The 17,601-nt window shown below is 38.2% G+C and overlaps 2 protein-coding genes across 5 annotated transcripts in view; one reads left to right on the forward strand and one right to left on the reverse strand.

Annotated features, from left to right (window-relative positions):
- The first annotated feature begins 1,201 nt into the window (after positions 1-1,201).
- Positions 1,202-6,195, forward strand: LOC113401519 (uncharacterized). The gene is made up of 5 exons (XM_064219836.1): positions 1,202-1,491; positions 1,892-2,002; positions 2,730-2,879; positions 4,156-4,264; positions 5,832-6,195. Exons 1-5 carry the CDS (start codon positions 1,282-1,284, stop codon positions 6,191-6,193), a joined length of 942 nt encoding a protein of 313 aa, XP_064075906.1. The 5' UTR covers positions 1,202-1,281; the 3' UTR covers positions 6,194-6,195.
- Positions 6,196-7,246: 1,051 nt separating this feature from the next.
- Positions 7,247-17,601, reverse strand: part of LOC113404306 (spectrin beta chain) — an 80,455-nt gene continuing 70,100 nt past the window's right edge. For 2 of the 4 annotated variants that reach the window (XM_064219737.1, XM_064219735.1), the window contains 15 exons: positions 16,939-17,100; positions 16,482-16,817; positions 16,273-16,408; positions 15,729-15,920; positions 15,116-15,241; positions 14,610-14,715; positions 14,381-14,547; positions 13,823-14,046; positions 13,584-13,750; positions 13,041-13,113; positions 12,830-12,921; positions 11,976-12,386; positions 10,161-10,199; positions 8,505-8,595; positions 7,247-8,276 (listed from right to left, as the gene is read on the reverse strand). In XM_064219737.1, coding sequence (XP_064075807.1) covers positions 8,162-8,276; positions 8,505-8,595; positions 10,161-10,199; positions 11,976-12,386; positions 12,830-12,921; positions 13,041-13,113; positions 13,584-13,750; positions 13,823-14,046; positions 14,381-14,547; positions 14,610-14,715; positions 15,116-15,241; positions 15,729-15,920; positions 16,273-16,408; positions 16,482-16,817; positions 16,939-17,100 — 2,437 coding nt within the window. In that variant the 3' untranslated portion in view covers positions 7,247-8,161. The remainder of the gene's footprint in view (positions 8,277-8,504; positions 8,596-10,160; positions 10,200-11,975; positions 12,387-12,829; positions 12,922-13,040; positions 13,114-13,583; positions 13,751-13,822; positions 14,047-14,380; positions 14,548-14,609; positions 14,716-15,115; positions 15,242-15,728; positions 15,921-16,272; positions 16,409-16,481; positions 16,818-16,938; positions 17,101-17,601) is intronic. The other 2 variants (XM_064219736.1, XM_064219738.1) reach the window with 2 other exon arrangements.

Raw genomic sequence — 17,601 nt, forward strand, 5'->3', positions numbered from 1 at the left:
ATACTATATTTGTGCTGCATAAAAGGGCTATTCGCGCAATCTATAACCTAGGAGCCAAAGAATCATTAAGGTATACATTTAAAGAAATCAAGATACTAACTGTTGCTTCTCAATATATATTCTGTAATGTTATGTATGTACGGAAAAATATTAATGATTTTATGAGAAAATGTGATACTCATAGCATTGGTACAAGGAACAAACACAAACTTGTTACTACTGTTACTCGACTGCATAGAGTCAGTAACTCTTTTGTAGGGCAATGTATACGGTTCTACAACAAGATCCCCAAAAACGTTTAAAATGACTCTGTTTCAAAATGCTTTATTGTACTTGAATATAATGCGCTTGATTTCATTTAAAAGTAAATTTCATTCAAATGGCTTAGCCGTTTTTAAGTAACCATACATTAAAAAACCTAAACCAATGTAGGACCTCCTTTTTGACGTCGGTTAAAAATATGTTTGCGTTTATGTCGTCTTCGGACCTAATCAACCGATTCTGTTTTTATTTCAATAATCATATGTTATTAAATTGGCCGTATAATAAATGCCTTTTCTTATTTTAGTTAAAATATTTTCATATCAAGGCCGAAAAAAAAGATATCTTTATTCCAAGTAGGCACAGCCGCAGGCTGTTTTTAGTTTTAATATTATACTAGATTGACTTTTAAATCGGTGAACATGCAGGATACATTAAAAATTTATGAGTACATTCTATGCACTTTAACCGTCATTACGTATCTCGTAAGTTTATAGCAGGTTATTCTGGTTAGAATCTACATTTCGAATCAGTGGTTACTTTGAATTTAAAATTTAGAATAAAACCAAAACTTTTAAAATCTTACTTTAATAAAGTATTTAAATATATTTATTTTAAATTTGAAATTGTTTTTACAGTAACGTAGATTACGTGTAAAAACATGACAATGAAATGAGGCCCTTATTTAACAAATTACCTGAGATTTGTATTCAAAATAATTTAATTAGAAACTCATTACGAATTCATAAACCAACATTGGCCCCAATTTAACGGATACAATTGTATGTTAGCCAAGAATCCTTCACAGTAACCGCGGGAAATGTTTAATTGCAAAAAAAACTTCCGTTTGTGTCCTAATGTTCGTCAATTTCTCATCAGTCTTGTCTTCATTGCGTTTACATTCGGTATCCAATACGAAAAATTATAAAGTCATAAAAACAATTTTGGCGGCAAATAATATGTCAAAATAACAATCCGTATAGATTATAAAATCAGTAATAATAAAAAAAGTTCTGTAAAATGGGTAGAGTAGTTTTTATGATTTTGTCCGTTTTATTATTTTCTGAAGTGATTTCCTGGACCGTTGATTTGGACGAAGTGAAAAAATTACTCCTCGAAAACGAGGTGCAATCTTACGAAAATAGTGACGAAATTAAAAATATTGAGAGCGATTTACTCGAAGAGAACTACGCACGAAACTTTGGGTATCAAGGTTATAAAGAGAAAGAGGTATATTTAATTAAATATTATATAACAAATGCCCCATTGAAAATCTGTAATATTAATTGATGTTTATAATTGCGTATTTTGGAAATTTATTAATATCAATATATTTTTAAGTTACCGAAATGTTGTTAAATAAATATTTACGATCTAAAACGCGAATACTTTTTCCATTGTCAAAAGATATAAAAGCCGGTACATGTTTTACAATTTCTTACATTTTATTAACGCAATCTTACGTGTTCTAGTAAAGATTAATTTATGTTCTAGTGTTACTTAAGACGTCGATACTTAAGATCAAACATGAATACCATAGTTGACAGTTTGACGCCTTTGACGTTTTGTGATTATAATTATGGGAATGGGTGTCATATATTAAATAAAGACGTATTCGTATATATTTTAGGCAAGCAGTGTAATACGCAATGGTAGTGTTTACCTTGACGGCTTGAGTAAGGCCCTGATGACGTACCGACAAACATTGACCAAGTGTAGCCTCACTAAAACTGATAACAAGGTATGTGATAATATTTTGTTACAAACATATGATATATATTTACAGAAATAAAAGTAGAAATGTTAGGATATTCGGTTATTAACCGGTATCCGGCTGAATGCTTACGACTTTCGGCAGGATATAGGATACTATATTTTATAAATAAAGCGACATATCATTTGCAAAATACTACAAAACTAAAATTAATATATTTAAACATGTTTCATATTGTTACAGACGTTTAATCAATATACTTCAAAAAAGGAGGAAGTTCTTTATTTGGTTATTAGAATTTTTTTATGTATGTTTGGATATAACTGCGTCAGATATTGGCGGATTTGCAATTTTTTGTTCGTAAGAACTTTATTCTGTTATAGTTAGATTTCAATGTTCTAAAAATCTGATGATGACTCTTTAATTAATGCTAGCAAAAGAATCGACAATCAAAATATACTTTATTCGAGTAGGCTTTTACAAGCATTTTTAATCGTCATTTTACAGAACTATATTAAGTAAAGCTACCACTGGTTCGGAATGTAGATTTTACCGAGAGGAACCGGCAAAAAACTCAGTAGTTAGATCGTTGCTATATGCAATTGAATCCGTATTTTTTTTGGTAAAAAATAAAGTATATCATCGAATGATCAACGAAATAATTATTACAGTACATATTTCTTTATTAAGCCATTGCAAATACAGGTAGGGGTATACTTAACACAGAAAAAAAAATGAAATATAATCGTTTTAGCCAAACAGTCAATCGAAGGAAAAATCAAATGATTTATTGTCAACGTGTGGGACCGCCACTAATAATAGCGAATACGTGCAGAAATTGTCTGAACTTGCGCTGCTGACGACGAATAAGCTGCGGGATAAAGCGTATGAAAAGGATTATAAGGTAACGACTTTTTTTATAGCTAGCAACACTTTGTTAGGTCTTATTGAGATTCAGAACTCTTAGGTAGCGTTGCAGAACTATCGATAGTTTGACTATCGATACCTCGAAAACTATTCAGGATACCGATAGTACTATCGATAGTATCGATAGATCTCTGTGAGCAATACTATTGATTACGGCAATACTGGATACTATCGATAGTTTTGTACTATCGATAGTTTAGGTTAAAAGAATTACTATCGATAGTATTGCTCATGGGAAGCTATCGGTACTATCGATACTATCTCTGACACCTTAACTATCGATAGTCTGTCGGTAGTGGACTATCGATATGCAACAATACTCCTAGGTTCCACTCGATCATAAGATATTTATTCGACAAAACATAAATACTCTGGTTTCCATGTGGAGTTGAGTGACTATACTGGACAATTTTGTCTAATTGTAGACTTATATTTGTTTTCGAGTCATCTTTTTGGTAAATGTTTTTATCAAAGAGTACATCGTATAATTTCTATGTCAAAGGTAATTTTATGTTAAATTTATTTTTAAGTCATAAGTGCTTTTTTGAAATACTAGTTACAAAAGGCATCAGAGGTAGGTATTTTTATACCAATTATATTTTAGGAAGTAAATAAACAATATATAATACGTACTTATATTTCAATACAAGTACGTAATTCGTATAGCCGCCCAGCTCTGTCAGTAGTAGGACGTTTAAAGACTGTATTATTATCATACTAAATCTTTAGGTTGTTATATCTCTTAATTTAATTGAACCGAATTTGATGAAATTTATTACAAAACAAGTTTTACGTCTAGCACCTGATGACCAACCCTTAAAACGCGAGCAAAGATGCAAGCAAATAGTAAACAAATAGTAATAAACCAAATAGTACTCTATAAACGGTAATCCGACATCGTCTCAACTCACAGTTCACGCATAGCCTTCGGGCGTTGTGTCATAATACTTTATTGCACTAAGGACAGAACATTTATTGTAAAACAAACATAACAATAAAAAGTATTACAAAATGCTTTCTTATCGTGACGGTGTACATAAACAAGATTCATAATTATACACGTAGTACATACCGCACCAATATAAACGTAAATCTTACTTTGTAATATCATACATGTGAAAGTTTGGGTGTATGCTTGTGACTCAATCATTCCAGAACGGTTGAACGGATCTGAATGAGTATAGAGATGTATATAATCGAGAGTCCATCCCTGTGTGTGCATGTGTGCGTTTATATAAAGTTATTGTATGCAGGATGATGAAAGAAATGAGAACGAGCTCCTGCTGCAGCTGGCGTGGCTGCTGGACCGGCTGGCGTACCTCACCGGGTACGAACCAAACCCTAAGGACTTTATTGAAACAGGCAAGTCTATAAAACATAAAATTGAGGATATCACTTAGCAGCTATTGTTTATTGTTTATTGTTTCATTTGGCAATCCAACAGTGTTACAATATCTTATAAAATTTAACAATATAATGCAAAAATTATGACCAAAAAGGATTACACTATTATAACATGAATTCGAAAAGCAGTTACAATATGAAGATTTTATACTAGTTATTTACAAAAGTTAAACAATTTGTGATAGGTAAAGGTACTGTTCATAAACTGTATGTTTGTGAAATTGTGTGTGTGTGTGTGTGTGTGTGTGTCATTATTGAGTAAGCTAGCCTAACATTTGCTTTTTATTGCTTTTTTAAACGCTCCTTTAGGTAAATTAAATAAATCTATGTCAGCATAAAATTTATTGTATGTTTTAACCGAACGATTTAAAACTGAGTGTTGTGCATAGTTCGTATTAACTTTAGGGGTTTCAAATAGATCTGTATGTCTTGTCCGCCGTTGTGGTGCTCGAAGAAATAAGTGATTTAAGAGATCACAGAGAATCGATATGTCCGTTCCAAATGGCGTGCAAGAGCATAACATCGTATTGACGACGCCTGACTTCTAGATTTTCTATGTGGTAGAATTTGGATGCATCTGTGTATGAGTTAAAATGTCTATGATCTTTAAAACTTAGGAATTTTAAGAATTGCTTTTGAATAGACTCTATGCTGTTCACGTATGTCACGTATCCCGGACACCATATGCTGCAAGCATATTCGACTAAACTACGTACATAGGAAAAGTAAAGCATTTTGATACAATCTATATTGGTGAAATCTTTACAAACACGCTTAATGTAGCCCAGCTGTTTATAAGCTGCATTTTTAACATGTTCCATTTGATCTGTCATTAACAATTTAGAGTCTAAATAAACACCTAGATCTTTAACTTTATTGACTTTTTGTAAAGGTATATTATTGAAATTATACGAGTAGTTTATAGTTTTTGTCTTACGTGTAAATGTTATTTGTCGGCATTTTGATATATTTAGGGTTATTTATGTTAACAGATAACAATAATACGTTAATAACTTTAGATAGACTCGCTCTATACGCTGTAAGTCAGATAGGAAATTGTCCGCAAATACATTACTCGCGTCTCTGTTTACGGTTTTTAGCTAAAGTTGTATTTTGAATCGACTTTAAATAAAAGGTTAGATCATTGACTGTTATGTTTTTGTTTATATATCCACCGATTACCAAACACGTGGATCGGTTTGAATTATTTTTAGTTTACTCTATTGAGATAGGCCAATTTCTACTTCAATTGCTTCCATAATATATTAATTGACGATATAACAAGGAGATTGCTATTTGATGCGACTGTATCGGTATTCTATCTGTAAGTGTATTAAAACAAAGACGCAGACAACTACTGTTACCTCAGGAGCTACTCTGTATAATGGAGCTTATTTATTTTGAATTAAAAATATGTATAAATTAGTTCATATTTTAATTTTTGTTTTTATATATTTGTCTAATTAAACTAAATGATCAAATCAAATATGTAATCAGAATTTAGATATATTTATTTGGATTTCAGAAACATCGACACTTGAAAACAAAGCAAACGACGTCACTGAAAAAGTCGATACGGAATCTTTAGAAATTCTCGAACAAACAGAAAATGGCCGCCCGCTGTCCAAACTCGCGCCGAAAAAGGTGACAGCTGTCAAATCGATTCAAAAACGATCCGCGGAGCCGTTGGAGTCTGTCATGAAATATTACGTAAAATATAAAGTTTGGAATAGTTCTAATCCTGTTAATAATTTAAATGATAAAATAGATAAAAAATTAAACTTTGATGTACAAAATGATTTGACAGTAAGACCTCTTAGCAAAAGATCTATTGAAATGAAACACGTTATTCGAAGAATCAAAAAGAGAATGAAAAATCGCAACTGAGAAATTTTGATGTAATTATTTTTTTTTAATAAATATAATTGAGTTATTGTGCTTTGTTTTTCATTCAAAATTATAAACTTAGATTATTTATATCTGTGGACGGAGACACACTACAAAATTTTAAGTATTTGTTTTAAGTAGCTTGACAGCGCGAAACTTCATTATACTAGTGTTTCTAACTTTCTAATTACCGGCACGAGTCGTGAGCATAGATGAACAGTAGTGGGGATAAGTTCGCGCTGTACACTTTCGTTAATTACAGCTCGGCTAGAACGACAAATTGACAAGTGAGAGACAATTAGATGTGCACCAATCGCGTGCGGCCGCGGCGCCCTCGGCTCCTTCGTTCCTTATAAGAAACCTGCTAGGTCAAGGTTTACTATACACGACTTATGTCACTTACTGAGACAGACTGTTGTATTTACATAACACAGTTCCCATTGAGACGAATCTGTGAACAGTTGTTGATCAGGGTTTTCAGACGGATGTTTTGCGAATGCGAAGAACCGTCGAAGCGCCCGGATTGAATATAGTGTAAATGAATTTATCGATGAGACGGTACCAATGGGCCAAAATGCACTCTCTGAAACATTAAAAATTCGCCCAGAGACATTCGGAAGCAGTGACAAAGCTGTTTCCTAATTTCTTAATTCATCCATTAATGTTTCAAATGTTTCCGCTGAAAATCTTTCTCGTAGTATAGTTCACATATTATTTTTAAATACCACTTAAACTGAAACATCGTCGTCGGCCATATACTATGAAGACAACGCAAACCGATCGAAGCTGACGTGTTCCGTTTAAACGGACGGTCTGTCTTGGTGAAAACGGGCTCTAAGTACGGTAGAGTAAAGCTCGTCACTATTATTTTCGACGCAATAATTTTTTGAAATTTTTATTCTTCGACAATATATGTATAAATAATCTAAGATTATAAAACTAGTAGTTTTATTTAAGCATCGTATAGATTTTAATTTGATTAATAAAAATGTCCAATATTATAAATCTAACTATGAATTGATATTGTAACCCGGGTGAAATAAAATCCGACAATTATTATGCAAAATATATATTCAATACAAGTAATTACGTTGAACAGTTTAACATAAGACAATTGATGGATCACACGATCGTATTTGTAAAATTACAATTTAATTCTTAAATACTAAGCTTACACAACTAAAAAAATAAATTGAACAACGGTAAAAAAATACATCATTATTTTGACAGATACATTCCCGCCAATTTGCAAAATACAGATAAAAAACATGGAATCGATTTCGACACCGATTTGAATAAATAACAGGAATAAACTCAGTAAAATCAACGATTATATTGTATTGGTGGTATTGTATTGTACTTCGTATGGAGCACAAAGTTCAGTATCGAAATCAGAATTACGAGTTGAGTGTATTCATCTCTTGATTATGCTTTAACGAATGATTAAATATCCTTAAGTCTAGTTTTTATTGTCAATTTGAAAATACTTTTAATATTGCTGGCAGATTCGATTAAAATGCGTTATGGAATGCCGCGTATCAATGGAATGTTCGAAATCATTTCATACATCTGCCAGTTTTATTATTATGCCAATTTGTGACTTACAAAATGTAAAATTACAAAGATCTGAATTATATTTCTGAACGTTTTTTAAAGTGTATACACGAATACTTTATATAAATAATTCTAAGCGAACGATAAAAACTTCAAAAACGATTTCATTGAAGGCACTTATGTACTATGGACCTAATTTTGGTCAAACTATCTACATTCAAAGGCACGAATAGACAAGAATGATTGAAGTTTTAATAAATTACATAAAATGAGTAAAAGTTCTAACAGCACAGACGTTTGACAGTCAGTGTTGCCATTACAAAGAATGACTTCCAGAATTATTGTTTTCCTTAAACATAAATTAATTGGACTTGTTTGATTATTATGTGTAATTTAGTTTTTCTCAGTTACAAGTTACATATGACTCTGCGGTCTCTTCTTCCTGCTGAACAGTCCTCCGAACACCCCCTTTTTGTCTTTCTTCTCTTTAGTCCCTCCTCCCACGGACAGCTCCGACTCTCCCGATGATCTGTAAGACGATGTTAACATAAAGGATCGTTTGAAATAATTTCATTTATTTATGTAAAGGTAAGGCCTCCTCTCCTCTTGATAAGGGTCGGAGCTTACTCCACCAGCTCCATTGCGGGCTGGTGGAGAGAAACATGGGTGAATAAAATTCAACACCAGTCACGATCATCAGGGTAATCAGTAATCCTTGCATTAGGACTCCCAGTTGAGACATTATTTTGTAACTCACCGAGACGCCGGTCTCTGGTCGAGGGCTGGGGAGCCGCCGCTGCCGGCTACAGAGGCCGGCCTCGTGCTGCTGGCGCTGCCGCCGCCGTACGCTGCGGTACACACGGCTCGTTATTGAGCGCTCACTTAGATACATATCACCACAACCCATGCGTGACATTTGGAGAAAGCTTTCTTTAAACATATACAATACAATAAAAACGAAAATTTTACTTATGCATATAATAAATAATTCTAGACTAGTTGCATTAGAAATGTTAAATTATACGAAACGCCCAATCCAAACAACATCAGATTTTTTTTACAGAATATGTTCATACACATACAAGCTTAAGCTAACTACATAAGAAGCTTCAAAACATATTATATATGCAACGACGTAGCCAGTGACGCCTAGGTCTACAGCTAGTTCCTAGACCTAGACTAGTAAGATGCTATTAACTCTCAAAATCATATGAATTGAAAGTAATAGTAATTATTATCTAAAAATGTTTTTATATAAAAGGATGTCTCGTCTTCGATTGGCTGTTTAAAATAACGGAAATTCGAATGGAATTTATCATGTTTAAATAGGTAGGCAGGCTGGCAAACGAGTGGTAACTTACTGCTCGGAAGTTATTACCACAATCTATTGATTTTGACAGTATTATTATTGAGCATGCCTTATATCGCCAAAGCGCTATCCGATTTGGAAACTAATTTAGAACTTTATGTCCGTAATTACACTGGCTCACTCTCCCATACTGAGTGGATGGGTCGTACCCAGGGCTTGCACCAAGTTTAAATCCATCATTAGAGATTCTATAAGAAATCCTTTTATAATTTTGTCTCATTTTGCAAGTGTAATCTTTCTATTTATAATGTTGCTTAAGGCTTCGGGTGATTAGTTAAACAATGCAGTATCTTCTATCAAATATCAAATCAATGACAAAAAGAAAGAATTTAATCAGAGTTTAACTAAACCGTCGCCAAAAAAACGTTTATATCTGAGGCCGTACAAGCATTGCAACATTTAAAACGCCACCGACCAATTAACTTAAGCTTAAATAAGGAAACATTCTCTACCATAATCGGCTACTGGGAAAGCAATATATAATCCAAAACTAATTAATATGTAGGTATTCAAATCAAATCAAAATATACTTTATTCAAGTAAGCTTTTACAAGCACCTTTGAATCGTCATTTAACAAACTATTTAAAGTAAAGCTACCGCCGGTTCGTAATGTAGATTCTACCGAGAAGAACCGGCAAAAAACTCAGTAGTTACCTACTCTTTTTCAACATCTAAAAATCTTTAGATGAAAACATTTATTATGATATTCATTAGTTTTTTATGAAAATTTTAAATTAAAGCCTTTATTACAGACGGATAGATCGTTCGACTGTCTGTCTGTCTGTAACCGAATTAAACAGTAGCCTATTATTGTAAGTACAATTTACATCAAGCGATACCACAGATAAAACAAGAACACCATTTCAACAACCAAAGCTTCAATGTCATAAATAAATAAATCAAAATAAACATATATTGTCTATTACTAAATATAAAGAAAAGTTATATATTAAGCTTAATTTATACAATAACAAAAACTATATGTTAGAATCTATAATTAAATTAAAAACAATAAAATTTATTTAATAACTTATATAACATACATTGTACTTTATGCAATACGTAAAGTAGATGGCTAGGTCCTGGGCAGCGTCGAATGAAACGTATTATAAATATAATATAGTAAAACTCAAACACATACATAGATTAGTGAATAACAAGAAATGTCAAAAAAAAAGGCGGGAATATTTTGACAGATAAAGTAGAGGTTAAGAAAATATATATTAAACTGTTCTGATCGCAGCGACACCTATCGAGTCCAATTTAAACCAACCTCTCAAATACCAAACAAAAATTGCATCAAAATCGGTCCAACCATTTAGGAGTTCAGTTAATTTTTTTATATATAAGACGAGTGGCCGGTATTGGTACCCAGACGGGCTTGCACGAAACTCTACCGCTATTTTTATCAATACTTATACATTGATAAAAATAAATCTTTAATTCTTTGAATGAAATCGCTCGATCAGTAGATTGTTGTGTTAGAAAATTAACTTGAAATCAAATTTGAGAAACTTGCCGCATCATAAAGTTATAACGAGTTAAGTTTGTGTAAACGCATCCATTACAATTAAAATAAAGACTTTAAAAACTGGGTTTTTAAACTAAAATTGAACACTGAACCGGTGCCGCTGAATTATTTTACAACTTTTATATAATTATTACTGTTATAACAAACTGATCTATGTGCATAAAGATTATCATTCGAAAACCAAAAATCATTTTGTACATATTTTTACAGTCTAAACAGTCACATTGTGCTCAAACAAATAAAACTATTGGAAGTGAAATAGATAAAGTGTAAGCTGGAAGCCGTGTTAATTTAAACTACAATAAAACACCATCAAAACCGATAGTACCCAAAACTAACTACTGAAAAAAACGATAAAATTAATTAAAGTTCACTGTTGATCCTGTTGCTAACTTATTGCGGGCTAGGAATAGTTGCATTTAATAACATACAGATTAAAAAATAATTATTAAAAACGTTTTTAAAACTTAATAATTGTAATTTTTTTATTTACCAAGTGGTCTGAAGGCCACAATATGTACAAAATTAAAGTTGATGTAACTCATTTGAAACCAGATATATTTGGCGACCGTTTTGAATAAACAACAACATAAGTTATGCATCCAAGCGCAGTTAAACTATTAACTGTCCAAAGATTCACAACAGATTAAAATGTTTTTTCATAAACATGATCTTTACGTCCGCCATCTTTATTAGGTTCCGCCTCCGTGTCAGATACCATAACAAAAGCATGAGTCCCTCAGAAACGGATTCTTTGTATTAAATATGTTTCTATTTTAGTTGCAAAATAATGTTTACCAGAAAAAAAGGAATTTCGTTATTAAATTTAACTAATCTAGCCTCACAACGGATCACATTCGACATTACGACTTGATGCGGAAATATCATACGAGTGTAATTATAATGATTTATTATATTTACTGAATGTCTCAGTGGTGTGACAAAGGTTTTACCTTCTGTGGCGGAGAGGGTCGAGCTAATTCCAGCACACGTGTGATAGAGTGTCAGGATGTTACCTCCGGATATTTTTTATGGTATAGGTTGGCGGACGTGCATATGGTAGGTGGTCACCACCGCCCAAATACAATGGCTACCGACCTTGGGAGCTAAGACGTTATGTCCCTTGTGCCTATAGTTACACTGAGTCACTCCCTTTTCAAACCGGAACACAACAATACTAAATACTGTTCTTTGGCGCTGGTGTATGATTCCGGAGTTATGAGTCCGGAGTTTAAAAACCAAACTATAATTTCACAAAATATAGTAGAGATGAATCGTGCCCGCATCGATATGTCCGCATCAGGCCCGGGGCGCGCTACCAACTGACCGAGCTCACTCGCCGAATAAAAGTGCGACGTCTCCACGCCCTGCCAGTTATTGTTCTGTCTCTCGTAATTCTGCCAACCGCCGGAGTTCCGGTTCGGGTCCACCTTCTCCTGGTAGCTCTTCGACATCCTCTGCTGGTAGCTGTTCACTAGGGCCGTGACCGACTGTTTCTCGCCGGCGTTTTGCCTCTCCGTCGAACTCTTGTCGTAGTTGGACATTCTCTCGGAGGAACTTCGATCGCTCTTTTCGTATCTCTCATTGCTGTTCCCTCTGTCCATTCTTTCGAGAACATTCGAATTCCTTTCGGGGATATTCGGGCCTCTTTCTGGGATAACCGGGGCTCGTTCTGGGATAGTCGGGGGGCGGTCCGGCGGGCCCGAGAGGGGCAACGGGGGGACAGCGCTCTCTGTTGCTTTTGGGTGTAAATCGTGGTTAAGAATAAATTCTAAATACTTTTCTAAAACAGCTGAATATATTTATAGTCTATTTGAGTAGTTTTAATTTCTACAATTTAACATTTTCTATAAAAATATTTTCATCAGTAAACGCTTAATTCCTCGTCTCTAAATATTCAGTTATTTTAACAAATATCGAAACAATCACATTAATTTATTTACATAAATATTATGTATCCCATTGAGGGGCTCAGCCCCCCCTCTTTTGGAAGAAACCGTCTCCTCCTTATATATGATATCAAAGATAAATCGCAACGCAACAACAGACAACGACAAACAAATCGCTTCGACAACACGATTACAGCCAAATTTATTCTCCTTATTGTAATTCAAATGTTGAGCAAAAATGACTCCAATAACTTCCATTCGTCATCCGTCATGCGTCAGCCGTCGGACTCACCATCGCGCTGTGACTTTATGAACTCCTGGTTGATGTCGCGTCCGTTTGAGAATCTCGACCGACCCCAACTTTGGGAGGCTTGCTCTGAATTCCTGGAAAAATATAATTTATATTGTACTTGCAACTAGCAAAACTAGGGAGAGACTGACTTCTTATCAAAACTGACGATCAGAACTTTTCTAGAACACTTATGTAGAATTGAGGGTCGTACCTAAACACCACTTCGGCGACGTCTTCCTGGCTCGGCGCCTGTCTCGGTGGTAACGAGGGTAAAACAGAAGATTCTAGAAAGAGAATATAGCAATTATTATAGTTTATCTATCATGGCTATTAGACTAGCTTGCGAAATAACGCTTAGTTAAACATTGTCTGTATATGTCCCACGTCTGGGCTTCAGTGTGTGTGTGCTTTGGGTTAGTGGACGTGTAGTTATGCACGTGTGGCAGATTTTACCTGACGCATGCAGGTTTCCTCACGTTGTTTTCTCCTACGAGTAGATGAATTACAAATGCAAACCAAAAACATCTGCAGATCTTTCAAGATAACGGAACTGGAATATAGCAAACGTTACTAAGTGTTGCTGCTCGGCGGTAGAACATTTGAGTCGCCACATGTGGGTGGTACCTGTGGCTTGCACAAAATCCTACCACCAAGTAAATAAGAAGGAACGAAGAACACTGAAGGTGAATGTTGATATCCCTTTCTAATGTGTGAGGCTAATAAAGATCACGTGTGTTTGTGAGTGTGCACTGACCGATGTGTCGGTCGGCGGGTCGGTCGGCGGGTCGGTCGGCGGGTCGGTCTGCGTCGGCGCTGTCGGCACGCTGGCTCTCCCGGTGCTGCTGCAGGATCTCGGCCTGCGTGCGCGGACGCCGCTGCGGCTCCGGAGACGACGCCGCTGACGATGACGACGACGCGTTCCTGTTATACGAAACGTTCACATTCGATCAATTCGAACCAAATTCACGAGAGAAAGTTTAGGAAGCTACTCACTGCTGTAATCGTCTCCTTATGTCCGCAGTGGGGGATTCCCCGGCTGGGGTGTAGGGCGTCAACTGCAGCTGCGGGGGCAGCTGCGCGTGGAAGGCGATCTTTGCGACCCACTCCCTCATCAGGTCGCGGTTGGAGCAGGCGAACAGGTACTCCGCACCGTCCGCACAAGACAAGCGGAACACGTTTGCACGTTTTGTGTAGTCGCCGGCCGGGTCGCAGCGAGCCTAGAGTATTGTTACTTTTAGAAATATCTCAGACTAATAGCATCAAGACCATACTGTATCATAAATACTGCTCGATTGGGTGCAGTATGAAGAAGCTCATCCCACACGTCGTCTGCTGTCGGTACACACTACGGATATGGATGAAGTGTTCGTTTGAACGCGCTTTCCGGATATAACGCTCCAATTCAAGGAAATATTTGTGCGTCAAATACTTAGCCTTATATACTTATGCGGTTAAGCACCTGTCGCTGATTTAGTGACGCGAAAACTTGAATTCTTTTTATAAAAAGAAAATAACCAAATACAATTAAACAAAAATGTCGAGAGATCTCACGTTGAGGATGGCGACGGGCGGCGCGGCGGCCTTGCTGCTGGCGAAGTCCAGCTCGTCGCGGAAGAAGCACAGCAGCTGCCCGCACAGCACGGAGTAGTAGGCGCGCCACGAGCGCACGGTGGCGCGCTTGCCGCCGCAGCCCGCCTCCTGCTTGCGCTCCAGGTGCCCTGCACACGCGCGGGTTACAGGGGCTCATGGTGGCGGATTGGGATCTAGGGACCGGCCGTACCTTCGATCTCGACGGGCGGCAGGTCGTCGGGGCGGCGGTGCCTGCGGAAGCTCTGCGTGCGGCGCCGGGTCGTGAACGATGGGGTGCGTTTCGGAGTTTTTACCACCTGAACGTACATATAGACACGTAAAAATTCTTAATTCGTTAAAATGAATATTCGAATGAAATTTCTGTTTTGCTTTTTTCTTATTATTTTAAAATTGCATTTTTTTTTGTCACAGATAGACGGCCGACCCGAGAGTGAGTCATGCAAGAAATATTAATCATTCCTTATATAGCCGGTTCGCTTTCAACCTTAGGAAATAAGATGTTAGTCCTTTGTGTATGTAGTTACACTGGCTCACTCGCCCTTCAAACAGAAACACAACATTACCTTCTATCGCTGCTTGGCGGTACAGGTTGGTAAGTGGTACCTACCCAGACGGGCTCGCACAAATCACTATCACCAATTAAAATATTCTATATATAATATAAATAGCCCATATATTCCGAGTAGTTCCGCTTACGCTCATGCTCTCGGCGCGCTTGACGTTGGCGTCGGCCTTGGGCAGGCGCTCGAACTGCGGCGCCGGGCTCAGCGTCTCCTCCGAGGACGCCACCGTCACCGCCCCGCCGCTCAGCTGGCGCTCCACCTGTATACGATTACAACATTAACAATACACATTCTATAGAAGAATGTAGTTGTCTCGACACGGCCTCGTCGGTCTAGGTTTACACGAGGCCGCAGACCCGGAGGTGATCTGGGTTCCAAGCCCGATATCGAAAGTTATTGGGTTTTTCTGTCGAAAATCCTCAATAGAAACCCGAAGTCTGGAAGGTGGAAGTATCTTTTCGAGACACGGGAATACCGCGCCTCAAAAAGTACGTTAAGTCGTTGATCCTGCGCCCGAACTCGTTCCGGTCGTATCGGATTTGCCGCCCCAGTGGATTCCGAGAGTGACGGCATAGAGTGCACCGGCGGTGGCGCGCACGAGCGTTGTTTGCTCTATACGTCATCACCATGGCCGGTGGCTCCAGTTCCGGTACTTTTTTTTTCATTTGATATGTGCATGCATATGACTTAACTACTAACCAAATATCGGCCAAGTGAAAATCCCACTAATCGTTCCACCCACTCACCAACATCGGTCGTTGCTCCTGCAGCTGACTAGGTCGAGTCTCCTGCATCTCAGTCTCCCTTCGCCTCTCCTCCGTGATCCTCTCCATTTCTCTCCGCTTGACCTGTTGGAGACGATCCGCCTCCTGCTTCTCGGCTAACTTTTTACGGGCCTCCTCCTCCTCGTGCTGTTGGTCTTTGAATGACTTCTCGATCTGTAAACGATGTTTATTATGATAATATTAATTCTGTATATTCTATAAGTATACAGTTCATCGCTAGTTCATAAGTAATAAATAAATATTCGACAACATCACGTACATTACTCCGATCCCAATGTGAGTAGCTAAAGCACTCGTGTTATGGAAAATCAGAAGTAACAATTACATTTTTCTACATCGACACGGCCGAGAATAGAACCCGGGACTTATGAGTCGGAAGAGCGTTTGGGTCAAGAGACACTCCCGTGCCTTATGGAACTTTTATTTTCGATCGTGTCTCATCGCACAGACAGTTTTATTGTTCTCTGTACAGGGACAAGGATTCCAGGAGATCTAGAGCACTCACCAGCGTGATCCTCTTGAGGGCCTGGAACTTGTCGCGCTGAGCGTCGATCGTCTCCTCGAGGTCGCGGTGGCGGTTGATCAGCTCCTCCGTCTGAGCGAGGCTCTCCCCGTACTTGCCGTCCCGGACGAGAGGCACCCTAGGGGAGCAGGATCGTTAGAGGGCGAGCCGACCGAGTCACCGTCGCCGTCGCCGACGGGAGCGGGCGTCACCTGGTGGAGATCCAGCGGTCGAGCGCGTCGGCGTCGCGCAGGAACAGCAGCGCGTCGAGGTGCAGCGCGTAGATGCGCGCGCGCGCCGCCCACGCGCCGCCCAGCGCGCCGCGCCGCGCGCGCAGCGAGCCCACGCGCGCCTCCACCTCCTGCGACATGAAGTGCCCCTCGCGGACCAGCTTCTCGCCGTCGCCGTAGAACGTCTGGAAGCTCTCGTCCTTGGCGTCCATCTCGGCCGCGATGTCGCGGTGCCGCGCCACGAGCCGCTCGGCGCCGGCCACGTCCGCGCTCAGCTCCGGGGCCGTCGCCTTCGCGAGGGTCTCGTTAGTCCAGGCCCTGTATCATCGCAAATACACTTATATTTGTGGTGGCATCGCAGACGACTTCTCGTTCGGAGCTGCCTAGAGTTTCTCGTGGGGGTCAGGCCGATCGTCTCCAGCTCTGAGCTGTCACTCACATGAGCTCCTGGTATTTGTCGAAGTACGCCTGCAGCTGATCGGCGAGTTCCAGTTGGTGTTCGTTGTGGGCGGCTCGTTCCTCCAGTGCCGCCAGAGATTCGGTTACGTCTTCCAATTTAGCGAGTACGTGCTCCTTCGCGTCGGGGAACGCCGCACCCAGTCTGTTGACATGATCACACGATATCAGTCAGCCATTTTATTGTCCTTAACATTAAAAGCTTTTTGCAACATCCTATATAAATCCGTATTGATTAAAAATCACGTATATCATCGGGTAACACGAACTCGTGAAATTACAATATAACCTATTCCAGTCTCGAGAGGAGTAAAGCCGATTAGCTCGACGGTTTACGGGCTTAGCGATGTGAAATGTCACAGGTTCGATCCTGACTCGGGTTGTCGTCTCCACTCCTAGGACAAGCTTTAACCTTAATCTAAGGTAAAGAGGAATATAATTCCTTAAGAAAGGGTACAGAACAGTAGTTTTCTAAATATCTATGTAATCTATATTAATTATAGATTCGTATAAAAATAGCGTTTTGTTTGGCGCAGGAGATCCTATACCTGACACGTTTATATCTGGTCTCCTGTCACTGTAATATGCCATGGAATTGGAAGGGACGAATCTTTTCGGAATGTATCGTTGAGACGTTAAAATAGAA

The sequence above is a fragment of the Vanessa tameamea genome, chromosome 29, assembly GCF_037043105.1.
Source record: "Vanessa tameamea isolate UH-Manoa-2023 chromosome 29, ilVanTame1 primary haplotype, whole genome shotgun sequence".
NCBI lineage: Eukaryota > Metazoa > Arthropoda > Insecta > Lepidoptera > Nymphalidae > Vanessa > Vanessa tameamea.